We start from the raw sequence: 12,509 nt of genomic DNA, 5'->3' as shown, positions 1-12,509 counted from the left end.
CACCTGTGGCATCTCCACAGGTAGAGATAACCCCATTGCCTCCCCTAAGCCTTGAACCCGCATGGTGACTGGAGCTGGGATTTGGAACTGTTCTCCTATTTTTGAGAAAATATTGCCCTTTAAGCAAAGTTATTCAGCATTGACTTAAATAGATTGGAAATGAACTTGATGAGTTCAACAATATTTTTCAATTGACAGTGTTCCTACTAAGACCCTTAAGACTCATGCAAAAGCCTATTAAAAATGTGAGGACAAGTACACTAAAATTCGGTAATGCTATTTTGATCACATCCCCTTTCCAGTTTTTAAATCTGATAAACTATGACCTGGACTTAAAACTGAAATATCACTTTCATTTCTTCCCTACCCTCAGATGTTTCCTCTGCAGTTCTTTTCCCACTCCGCTATTTGCCTTCCCCTATTCCTTGTTTTTTTTTCTCTCTAATTTACAACTTTTGAATTGATGTTTCTTCAAGATTTAGAGCTGAATTTAGTTAAGGTATTATTACTAAGTCCCATATAAATGTAGGTTTTTGATCCTGGATTGACATGACTGAGCCTGGTTGAACCAGCACTGCCTCAATTAGTCTCAGACTCCCTGGGTGAGGAAGGGGGGACAAAATCTGGTCAGGTTCCAGCTCCTGATCGATATCCGTTGAGCCCTGTTGGAAGGCCTGTGCTGCACCGTACATATGTAGCCATGTCGCACTTGCACATGAAGAGTGACCAACTGGGTGGAGCACTGGAGAGCTGAAGGTGCCTCTTGAAGCAAAGTGTCGAGTGAGTTAACTAACGCTCTTTCTTTTGGGAGGGTCAAAGCAAGGTTGACTTAAAAAGCTTGTTAACATGACCCTTTTTTGCCTCGCGTGGAATGCTCTGCTCGGAGGGGCTAATGTCAGCCGCCCTATTGTAAAGTGATGAGCACTATTTCATTCCCACCAGGCATCTCCTTGGTGTTGGCTCGGATGCCGTCGGACAAAATCGAAGAAACATTCCAGCAGCTCTGTTCCATGCAGGTCACCGCTCTGAAGAAAGTAAGGAAAAGTTGTGATGTTCAGTGTTCTTTTTAAATCTTTCATGGGGTGTGGACATCGCTGGCAAGGCCAGCATTTGTTGCCTATCCCTAATCGCTCTAGAACTGAATGGCTTGCTAGGCCATTTCAGAGGGCGGTTAAGTAACTACCACATTACTGTGGGTCTAGAGTCACATGTAGGCCAGATCAGGTGGAATTTTACAGCAATCAATGATAGTTTCAAGGTCCGAGACTAGCTCTCAATTCCAAATTTTATTAGTTGAATTGAATTCTACCAGCTGCCATGGTGGGATTTGAACCAGTGCCCCCAATAGCATTAGCCTCTGAACCACTAGCCCAGTAACATTACTACTATGCACCATCTACCCACGATTTTATTAAATGACGTATAAGTTAACGCTGTCTCCTCGATCAAGCAGAAACAACTCCTGGGAATTGAGATTAACTGGCTGCCGTTAACAGACTGACTCACTTGTATTAGCCCGTGGAGATTGCAACATCTCCTTTGATTTGTGGGCCACTTGATTTTGCTGGGCAAGGGTGTGTTTCCCACTCTTTCCTGTTTCTCTCTGGCTTACCTGGGGAGAACAAGGAAGTGAATCAGCCCTGTTTGGAGGGAAATGCCAGGATTTGCCACATTTCTGACCGAGGAGGTTGGTCTAACGAGAGTTCTGTTAGGGACCCCATAACCCTCCTGCTCCCAGAGACCTGCGATTGAACCATGTAGTGGTGCCTCTAGTGTGTTTGTGCAGTTGTGAGGTGAGTGCTGAACCTCCCACTTTTGTATCTCTTCAAAGCTATTGACATCTGAGCAGACCAACGGCATCTCGGCAGACCCAGCAGTGTGGTTGGATAGACTGGCAGCAATATTCAGGTACAGCCTCTTGGCTTTTTGCTGTCTATATGCCTGAAGAGTCTAGCTGGTGCACCTGACTAAATTCATCCATTGACTCTTGGGTGAAAGCATCTTACTGGCAACCAAACCGAGACACCTGAGGGGTGTCTATTTGGCTCTGACTTATTATTCGGGGCTGCCCTGAGCTCCCAATACCTGCTTCGCAGGATGTAGACATCTTTAAAGATTCATAAGGAGACAATAGATAGCCTTCACTAGTTGTATGTCGGCTCTCTACACTTGGATCAGACAGCCAAGATTGTCTTTTCAATGCTCGTGTGAGAAAGACAGACCACCAGCCTCACATTTTAAACCTACTTGACCAGGATAAAGTTTGAATTATTTTGCCTCAACACTTTTGAAACTTGGGTTTGGATTCAGTCAGACTGCTTGACTCAAAAAAAAAAACCTGTCTTCTTGACACGGGTCCTCTATGAAACGTGTTCGGTATTTTCAACTCAGTTTCTACTTAGCATTGCCACAGTATAAAATCACAGAACAAAATTGCCCCGCATTTGATAATAACTACAATGTCAGACTCATTGAGAGTGCAAATGGCTGGTCTGGAAAAAGATCTCACAGGTGAAACAGGAGCGTGCTCCTCTGATTTTGTATTTGAAGCACAAGCTAACTTTACATTTGCCTATGCTACGCCTGACCTGGGCATGTATAATACTGAAACGAGGTGACAAAATTGGAGAAAGCTTTCTCTATGTCAGGATCAGTGAACTTCTCTGCACCATTTGTCAATATAAATTCACCTCTGTGGCAGGCCTTGGTTAGGAAGATGTATCCTTCAAGTCTGCAGCACATTGTGATTCTTTATTTTTTCATGGGATGTGGGCATTGCTGGAAAGGCCACAATTTGTTGCCCATCCTTAATTGCCCTTGAACTGAGTGACTTGCTCAGCCATTGCAGAGAGCAGTTAAGAGTCACATTGCTGTGAATTGGAGTTGCAATAAGGCCAGACCAGGTAAGGACAGATTTCCTAAAGGGCATATTCATTTGTGTTTATTCATTTAAAAATATCCCCCTTAAGGCTATTTGGGGGGGAAAAAAAAAACAGGTTTCCTACCAATCTAATGTCTTTAACTCTGGTGTCAGTTGTAGCTCAAGTAGGTAACAGCCTTGCCTCTGAGTCAGAAGGTATTGGGTTCAAGTCACTTCAGAGACTTGAGCATAAAATCTAGGCTGGCATTCCAGTGTAGTGCTGGAGTAAGCTGTGCTGTTAGAGGTGCCATCTTTCATCTGAGATGGTAAACTGCCTACTCTCTGATGAACCTAAAAGATTCCATGACACTATTCAAAGAGTGAGGCACTCTTTCCCGGCCCCTATTTTAATCCCTCAACTGACGTCATGAAAACCAGATGATCTGATCATTATCACATTGCTGTTTGCGCAAGGTTGCTGTGCACAAGTTGGTTACAACACTTCAGAAGTGCTTCATTGGCTGTAAAACACTTTGGGACATCCTGAGATTATGAATGGTGCGATTTAAATGTAATGTTCTTACTGTTAACTGAAAAACTAGCTTCAAAGAATCAAATTATAAGGTTGGCTAATTTTCTGGTCTTAGTTTTATTTTTGAGCTCATATTATGCCTGTAGCACAGATGAAGACATTCCCTTACCTCCATCTCACTCCTCTTCTCCCCTTACACTGACAGACACACAAATGCTACAGTGGGAGAAGGGAGGCCGCACCCCTGTCAGAAAGTTATCCAGGAGGTAAGAAACCCCACACACTTACCACTGTCTGAAGGTCATCAGAAGGAACCTTTGTTATTTGAAATGGGGGAGGTTCCACTGCTAAGGAACAGTGAAAGATCAAAAGGGAAATGCTGGAAACACACGCCAGGTCAGTCAGCATCTGAAAGAAGGTCATGTTCTGGGTGGGGCCCTTCATCAGAACACAGGGCCCACCTGGTGTGCAAATCCACCTTTGGACTTCTCCAGCATTTTCATGTTTTGGATTCACCCTGCTTGTTCCCATCGCCACTTTCAGTAGTTGTAACGGGGAGAGTGCTTGTTTCACAGGTGCAGACTTCTGGTTAACTTGGTTCACTCCTAATGTATTAAAAAGTTCTAGGGGCAAGCCTTAGCTGCAACAGGAGCAGTTGCTCCAATAAAGCTGGGTCTAATGGAATAAAGGAGTCCCCTACGATGGGGCTGATTGCACATTGTACTTTCACCTCTGAGATTTAATTTTTAATTCGATGACACTGATAGGAGAAAGAGGTGACTTTTATTCTGAGTCCCAGATGTATGAGCTCCCTGTAACTGTGGGGCCACAAAATAAAATGGCCGCATTGTTCAGCCCCAAACTTGATCATCTCCACATGAGCTATAAGGTTGGAAATGTTATAAATGCTTTGGAGAGGGCCCTTCTGAGGCTGGGACAGGTTAAAGGGTCATGAGAGGGATCCTGCATCTAACATTGCTGTCCCAGAATGGAAGTATATAATGGTGTAAAAGGAGCTGCATCTGATTTAGAAGAGTTTAATATAGATGTGCAGAGAGAGTTCTACTCTGCGTCTAACCCATGTTGTATTGCACCTGGGGGCACTTAGTGCTGGTGGGAGCTAGGCAAAGGTTCCTTGGCTCTGAAATTTCTCACCTTGAAAACGCAAGCATTTAAAAGTATATTTTTAAGAATAGTTGATTGCGGACTGAGAATTGGAGAATGGGGTTATGATTCCCAATAAAAGCTTTTTTCCTTGAACTGACTTTCATTAAATCTTTTCCATTGCAGATCTGGCCAGTGATTTCTGAAACCCTGTACAGGCACCAGGCTGATAATCGGATGGCAGAGCGTTGCTGCCGATGCCTGCGCTTTGCGATCAGATGTGTGGGGAAAGGGTCTGCTATGTTGATTCAGCCCCTGGTGTCTCAGGTGTGTGTCCGCACACGTGTTAGTCCATCTGTTTGGTTCTATACTGTGGGAATAACTGGTTTGTGGCTGCTGAGACACAAGCTACCTCTGAAACAGACAGTACAAATCCGGGGCTATTTTGGGCACTGGGTCATATAATGAAAGGGTGCTTCCATAGACAATTGCCACAAGGACAGATGTGCTGCAAATTGTTAGTCACCTGTAAAGGGTTGGGAAGAGAAAGTGAATAAAAGAGCAAAAGCATTTTGAAACCAAGGGGTCTGAAACTAAACTGGAAAAATATTGCTTTGTTTGTCTGATTTCTTTCAAAATAATAACTGGAAGTTGGTTCAGCTGTTTCCGTGCTAGTTTACTGTCTGTATTTGAATCTTTGGAGTTTGCCATCATCCTGCTCTGCCCCATCCCATTTTCGGTGCGGTATCAGGGCTTTCCCTCAGCAGGATACCTAGTCTGAGCTCTTCCTCTAACCAGTGTAACCAATTGCCTTCCAATAGTGGTTACTCCTACTCCTGCCTAAGTGGTAGGTGGATTTGACGGCTGTGGGGAAGGCTTCTTTAGAGTACTTTCCTCCCTTTCTCTTGTCTAGCGGGTCCAAGAAACCTCTCCGCTCGCAACTAGCACTGCTCCAGTTTGGGTATGGGAATGGAGGAACCTTCCTTCCAAAGCCTCTCTGGCTTCAGTGCCCCAGTTCTACATTGAACAAAACTCTCTTGAAGATGCCTCGATGAAGTTGCCTTCAGGGATCTGTCTTGTAGTTCTGAAATGCCAGGCCGCAGTTCCCTGTGGTGGAGAAGCTGAATGTTTCAAAATAGGACACGAATTGTTCAAGGCACAGTGCGATGTAGTGCGGGAGTGTGAAGTAACTTTTGCCATGGCCTGAATGAATGAGCTATAATTATCTCATGCATCTCTCTCTCTCCTTTCCCTGCTCCTGCCCCACCCCAAGATGGTGAGTGTGTACCAGTCCCACCAGCACTCCTGTTTCTTATACCTAGGCAGCATTCTGGTGGATGAGTACGGCAGTGAGGAGAGCTGCACGCAGGGTCTGCTGGAGATGATGCAGGTAAATTGCCGGGCTTTGTGTGCGTCCCTCTATTTAGAAGTAAAGTATTGCAGGCGCCTCAGTCTATCCTGGAGGATTCTCAGTTGAGTTATGTTTTTAGGTGGTCTCAAAATATCAATTTTGTAATGAGATCCTAGATCCTGGTGATCCAGTTGGAATTCCGATTAAGATATGACATTCCACATGGAAACAAAACAGAGGACGAGAACACCCAAGGTCAACGAATAGGTCAGCCTCTTAGCAAAAAATTGGTGAACTAAATGTGTTTGGTGTCACTAACACATTTAGGAAATAGCCTCATTATGCCAGTGCACGCTGTTATTATTGAGGAAACATTAGCTACCCTGATCCTCAAATCTATAGCTATTTAAATAGTTTCCCAACTTTCAAGATCAAAAGTATGTTGCAGTGGAACAAAGCCAATTCCCATTCGCCCCCTTGAACCAATTATTACTGTGTCCTTTTTTTTATATATATCGCGGTATCTCCCAATGAAACCATTGACTGCTCCCTGGGATATAGTTTTATAAGCATTCACCAGCACTCTCCCGCCTTCTCCCGGTGGGGAGTTGTCACTGGGGACCCCAAACAAATGTCAGTCAGCCCAGCTGGTCTCCCATAGGGGACATTGCAGCTGAGCACAATCTAATCTATGTCCAGCGGGAGTTACTGGACAGCAGTCAGGATTCCTGGCTGACCCTTTCTCACCCAGCCTTAGTCCAGGAACATTGAAGCCAACCATTGGGTCCAGTTAACTCAGCACTGACTGGAAACTAAACTGGGACTGATTGGTCTGTATGTTCTTGAGCTACGGGGCAGTATATTTATCCACAAATCTGCTATGAATTGTTACAGCTCTCATTATTTAAATGGTTGGCAAATGTTTTGTTGCAATTCTTTTCTTCAGGCGTTTTGTGGACCAACATTCCAGCTGCTAGAACAACCTAGAGGATTCCAGAATCATCCTGACACTGTGGATGATCTTTTTCGCTTAGCTACAAGGTAATAGAAGTATTGCTATAAAGGGTCAACTTTCACTGGCGGAGATAAAGGAATATTCTGCTTTTATCCGCTTTCCATACAAGAAATAAGAATCATAGATGCCTCACTGTTGCACTACCACAAAGAAATGACCATGTGTTCATGAATTTGGCAATGGTTATAAGCATTTGGGAGCATTACAGAGCGTTGTGTGAAGAGATCCCAGTGATGGCTCTTTATTGTGTTCGGTAAAGTCTGAAATTTTCAAAATTGGCCCTGTTGACCTGTAGAACCGTCCAGTAGCGCAACTTATAGGTTTGGTTTGGATGGCTGGAGAGAAAGAGAGGCACGTTATTGTTGAGACTAGGCTCAACAGTTTTAATCAGCATTCAAATTTGAGTTCTGATCCCAGGAAAGTGAGTGCACAGAGAGACAGAGAGAGGGAGGGTGTGTAGCTGCAGAAATCAGCTACCAAATGTCTTTTTAAATAAGTAATTCTCTGGGTATGAGCATCGCTGGCCAGGCTGGCGCTTGTATTGTCCATCCCTAATTTTCTTTGAGAAGGTGGTGGTGAGCAGCCTCCTTGTGAGCCGCTGTCGCCTCTGTGGGGAAGGTGCTGCCGCCTGAAGGTGATGAAGGAACGGGGGATATATTCCCAAGTTGGAATGGTGTGTTTGTTTTGGAGGAGGAGCCCGTGGGTGGCCATATTCCCGTGCACCTACTGCCCTTGACCTTCTGGGTAATGGAGGCCACGGGTTTGGGAGGTGCTGTCTGAGAGAATGTGTCCTTGATCGAGGTGTCTGTTTTGCTTCTTGCATGGCAGATTTCACATCTCATGTTTCATATGAGGGATGCGTTGGCTGGCTTTCAGTGAACTGCCCAAGGTGAATTTATAATTTGGATTCACTCAGCATTTCTGTATTGAATCTTGGATGTGCCACTCTCCTTACTTACAGTGAGAAGAGGTCTGAAAATGACCGCCGTTAAACTCTCCTGTCTGGCAGACTGGGCCATGTCTGTGCGTTATGTTTGGTGCCGGGGGGAGCACCGTTGACTGGAAACCCATAACCCCCATGTGTTCCTGTCCCCAAGACTTCCCTTTCACAATTAACTACCGTTCCTCATCAGCCCTTTGGGAGGCAAACGGGATAAGGGCAACTTTTTGGAACATATCTCAACTCAGATCCTGGACCCTTTCAGAGCTGTAAAAGTTGCAGCCTTTTGTTAAAGTGCAGGCAGCAGGGGGAGTAAATATCTAAAATTTGACATTCTTGTGTTTGTCCTGTTGAGCGCAAGACAAAAATTTTGGCAACATGTCATTCTTTTCAGCAATATTTAAAAGCAATGCTCCTCCATGGGTTGTTTAGTTACAGTGAATCTCAGGTTTTCTTCACATCTTGCATTTCAACTTATTCCTCACTCAGAGTCAAAAGGAGATTAAAGAATATGATAACACCAGTCATTCCCTTTCCTGCCTCTGATCCCCTGCACCTCAAAGTGCTCCACCAGAATGGTGCCAGGGGTCAAGGAGTGATGAGGGCCAGATAAGAATAACAACTTCCTACCCAACCACAAGTGACGATGATAAATTCCCACGTTGACATCCGCTGCCTTCCTAGTGTTTATCTTCTTAAAAATAATCATGGGGAGAGTTTCTCCGTCACAGTAACAAATTCCTGGTCTTCCCGGGAAATGTAAGTTGCTGGGAATCTCTCAAGCCCCTGTGGGATCATGGGTCACTGAAGAGGCCAAGTTCTGTTCATTTTAATCTACTTGTGCTTATGGAGTGATCTCGGAGGATGGCTGCAATGTCGTTGAGTGTTTTTAACCCTTAGTTTAGACTGAAAGTGTCTAGTTGAATAAAATACAGCATTTTCAAGTTTCAAACACTTCTATCAAGAATTAGAAAATTGGTTGAACCTAGCGCATTAGAATCTTTTGAGTTCATTGAATTGGTGTCCCACACTCCCCGGCCTTTCGGCTTCGTTGGTTCTAAGCAGTGAATGACTCCAAATTCCTCCCCTTGTCACTTGTTGAAGTACAGATCTGCAACAGTCCATTGTACCTCATCCAAGCACTGAATTGTGTGAGCCAAGACAACGTGGCTACCATGTGTGCATTGCAGTGAAGCCTCAATCCTTTCCTCACTGAATGTCCATGCACAGACTTTTCAACGGAGGTTAGAGGTGGGGGGGGGCGGTTACCAGACAGTAACTAGAAATCCTGAGTGGATTTGGCTCCGTCTCCCTCTGCACAACCCCCTCCGCTCCCATCTCCAGGCCAGGTTGCAGGGGTGATAAGACCACTAGTAGCATGATGAGCACAATCCAGCGATCAAACCTAGGTCCTTCCTGGTCTCTGTTTTTCAGTACCACAGCACGCGATGCAGTGATCTGATGGAGAGCAACTAGTAAGATGTTTAACCAATTCAGCAGCAGCTAATATTTATATAGAGTCTTTGGCGTAATAAAACATCCTCAGGCACTTCACAAAATAAAGTATGACACTGAGCCACTTAAGATATTAGTTCAGATGACCAAAAGCTTGATCAAAGAGTGAGTCAAGAGTGTCTTAAAGGAGGAAAGCACGGTAGAGAGGTATAAGAAGGGTATTCCAGAACTTGGGCAACTGAAGGCATGGCCACCAGTGGTGAAATCGGGGATGCACAGCAGACCAGAAGTAGATGAGCGCAGGTATCTCCGAGGGTTGTGGGGCTGGAGGAGATCACAAGGATAGGGAGGAGCGAGGCCATGGAGAGATTTGAAAACAAGGATGTGTGTTTTAAAATCAAGGTGCTGACCCAGGAACAGAAGTCAGTCACGGAGCACAGGGAAACGGGACTTTGTGTGTTAAGACACAGACAGCAGAGTTTTGGATGACCTCAAACTTGTGGAATTCACCTTTACAAACTTTGATCCTGAAGTATTTTCATTAACGTCACGGCAAAATTATCCCTAAGTCACAGATTTAAATTAATGGGCGATTCTGTATTGACATAACTTCCTTGGGGGCTTGTATGTTAGATCTGCTACCCAGAATGGTACTGAACCATATCAGCCGTTAGGTCATGTACTCAATCACTGGTATATGCTGATTCAGTTGGTCTCTGCAGCAGCGGTAGGTTACTTCATTTGGCCATGGTATTCCTGGACTAAAATAGCAGAAGATCAGCCAGGGCTCATGCCCTGTCATAGGAGAAGACATTGGGCGATGGGCAGGAGCATGTCTTGCTGCGATGACCCATACAGTTCAATAGCTTGTTGATACTCTAGGTAGAGACACATGAAATTATAATTGGGGCGAGGTACTGGAGGGCAGTCCGCGCCTTTGAAACTAGGCCGCAAGGAAACAGTTAACAACTTCAGCCAGGGAACGGAGAGCATGCGACGAACCAACAAAAAGTAAAATGGTCATTAAAATTAACCTGTCTCTTTCTCTCTGCAGATTCATTCAGCGCAGTCCAGTTGTTTTGATTCAAAGCCCAGTGATGTCCTTAATCATTCGATGCGCATTGGCGGCAACAACGCTGAACCACCGCGATGCAAACTCCAGTGTGATGAAGTTCCTGCAGGACCTGGTTCACGTGGCGACAATCAACAAGGTGAGTGCGAGGGTCCAAACATTCACCCGAAGACATGAAATGAAAGCCATCGTAAAAGAAAGTCCAGGGTAGCTGGATCATCTCACTTGTTTTAGAAGTAGACCCGGTGCCTATTCAGCTTGGCCAGCGGCTACATTCTTTCAATAATCAGCAGGCAAACTTTTCTCCACTCCAAGCAACACTCTCCCTGAATTCTGTTTGCTATGGACGGCTGGCTCGTGTTTTCTTTATGATTGACCTGCCGCTGTGCATGCATCGCAAAGGGAGCTTGATGTGGCCTTCAAGGGGTAAGCAGGGATGGGCAACAAATGCTGGCTTTGCCAGCCAAGCCCACATCCCATGAAAGAAAATTAAAAGAAAAAAAATGCTGTCTTTCAGATGAAGTGTTAAGCCTCAATGCCTGTTCAAGGGGCCATATAAATATTGTGTAGTGCTATTTGAAGGCAAGTATATATCCTGACAAATGTTTATCCTTCAGTCAACAGCACCAAAAACCCATTGAGCTGGTAATTTATTTTATTGTTTATTGTAGGGCCTTGCTGTGTACAAGTGGCTCACATTTACCTATATTACAACAATGATTTAATAGCCGTGGAAAGCTTTTTGATGCCAGGCACTATATAAATGCAAGTTTGTTTTTTTTTAAAATAAATAAGACGGTAATTTCCTGCTAGTTTTTTTTGATGTTGCTAGTCCTCAAACTTCTCCACCCATCTGCCCCACTTTCCTTGAAAACACTCCTTCAAACCTGCTGTTGTCACAATATTTCCTTATGCAACTCAATGTCAAATTTTGTTTGCTAGCACTGCTGAGAAGCCCCATGTAATGTTTCACTATTCTAAATGCGCTACATGAATGCAAATTGTTATTGCTGACGTTGGTGTTCCTATTTATAATAATTAAACCTGTGACCTTGAAGGGACAGCTCAGAATCACAGAATTTAATCGGCTCAGAAGGAGGCCATTCGGCCCATCGTGTCTGCACCGGCCCTCCAAATGAGCATTACGACCTAGTGCCATTGCCCTGCCTTTCCCCTGTACCCCTGCACATTGTTTCTATTCAAATAATCATCTAATGCCCTCTTGAATGCGTCGATTGAACCTGCCTCCTTCACACTTCCAGGCAGTCCATTCCAGACCCGAACCACTCGCTGTGTGAAAAAGTTTTTTTTTTCTCACGTCACATTTGCTTCTTTTGCAAATCACTTTAAATCAGGTCACACAACAGTGCATGTTGGCAGAATTACACGCTTAAAAGTTAGCGTATTGCTGGCCTTTTAAATCAGCACGCCCTCTGACTTGGCCTAAGTATTGCCAAATGTCCATGAAGGCTGGCTGCCTTTAATCATCGGGCTGTGTGGTAACTTTGTATCTGTTGGCGCGTTTTAGCACAAAGAAGATTTTGAGCTACGGAAGAACCTGGTCCATGGATTTCTCGGGGAGACCGGAGCGCTGCTTGTTGCGCAGCTCGTACAGGCGTGCTGCTTCTACCTTGTGCCGAGCATGCTAGGAAATGTGGCCGACGTCATGTGGGAACTCCGCATTTTTGACCGGAAGGTGTGTAATGGGAGCCAGGTGGTCTTAATACTTGCGTAATTTTTCATAATCCCCCCCACTCCTGATGGCTTGCATAGTTCACTGTATAGTTCAACACTGCGACGCACAGTCCAGATCTGAGATACATTTGCTGATCTCAACCAGGGTGTCAAGATTTGGCTGCAGGGAAGGGGAGGGATCAGCTAGAATTCTCTCTCCTGATTGCCATCTGCCTGTTCTAAGTACATTTGTATGGATGACTGGGAACGAGAGGCTGAGGGTGCGATGCTCAGCATTGTTGAATATTTGCAAACATAAGAGTCAGGAGCAGGAGTAAGCAATCCTGCTAATGATCTCGTGTGAAAAGTTAGTCACTTGAGGGAGGTGCCAGAGGACAGCGGGTGCCCAATTTTTTTGTAACCCAGCAAAAGTTGGCACGTTTAGGAGAGGTGGGTGTGAAAAATTGGCAAAAGACTCGGGAGAAAGAAATTGAAATAATATCGAC

The 12,509-nt window shown here is 44.8% G+C and overlaps 2 protein-coding genes across 4 annotated transcripts in view; both read left to right on the top strand.

Moving 5' to 3' along the window:
* LOC144669307 (carnitine O-palmitoyltransferase 1, liver isoform-like) overlaps positions 1-12,509 on the top strand; it is a 534,090-nt gene that overhangs the window by 127,773 nt on the left and 393,808 nt on the right. The window lies entirely within an intron of this gene.
* Positions 1-12,509, top strand: part of LOC144669302 (transportin-3-like) — a 50,628-nt gene that overhangs the window by 25,348 nt on the left and 12,771 nt on the right. For all 3 annotated transcript variants that reach the window (XM_078531657.1, XM_078531658.1, XM_078531659.1), the window contains 8 exons: positions 943-1,034; positions 1,832-1,908; positions 3,598-3,658; positions 4,683-4,823; positions 5,770-5,886; positions 6,794-6,888; positions 10,312-10,468; positions 11,858-12,025. In XM_078531657.1, the coding sequence (XP_078387783.1) occupies positions 943-1,034; positions 1,832-1,908; positions 3,598-3,658; positions 4,683-4,823; positions 5,770-5,886; positions 6,794-6,888; positions 10,312-10,468; positions 11,858-12,025 (908 nt within the window). The remainder of the gene's footprint in view (positions 1-942; positions 1,035-1,831; positions 1,909-3,597; positions 3,659-4,682; positions 4,824-5,769; positions 5,887-6,793; positions 6,889-10,311; positions 10,469-11,857; positions 12,026-12,509) is intronic.

The sequence above is a fragment of the Cetorhinus maximus genome, chromosome 29 (assembly GCF_964194155.1).
Source record: "Cetorhinus maximus chromosome 29, sCetMax3.hap1.1, whole genome shotgun sequence".
Taxonomy (NCBI): domain Eukaryota; kingdom Metazoa; phylum Chordata; class Chondrichthyes; order Lamniformes; family Cetorhinidae; genus Cetorhinus; species Cetorhinus maximus.
This window is presented reverse-complemented; position numbering and strand designations above follow the sequence as displayed.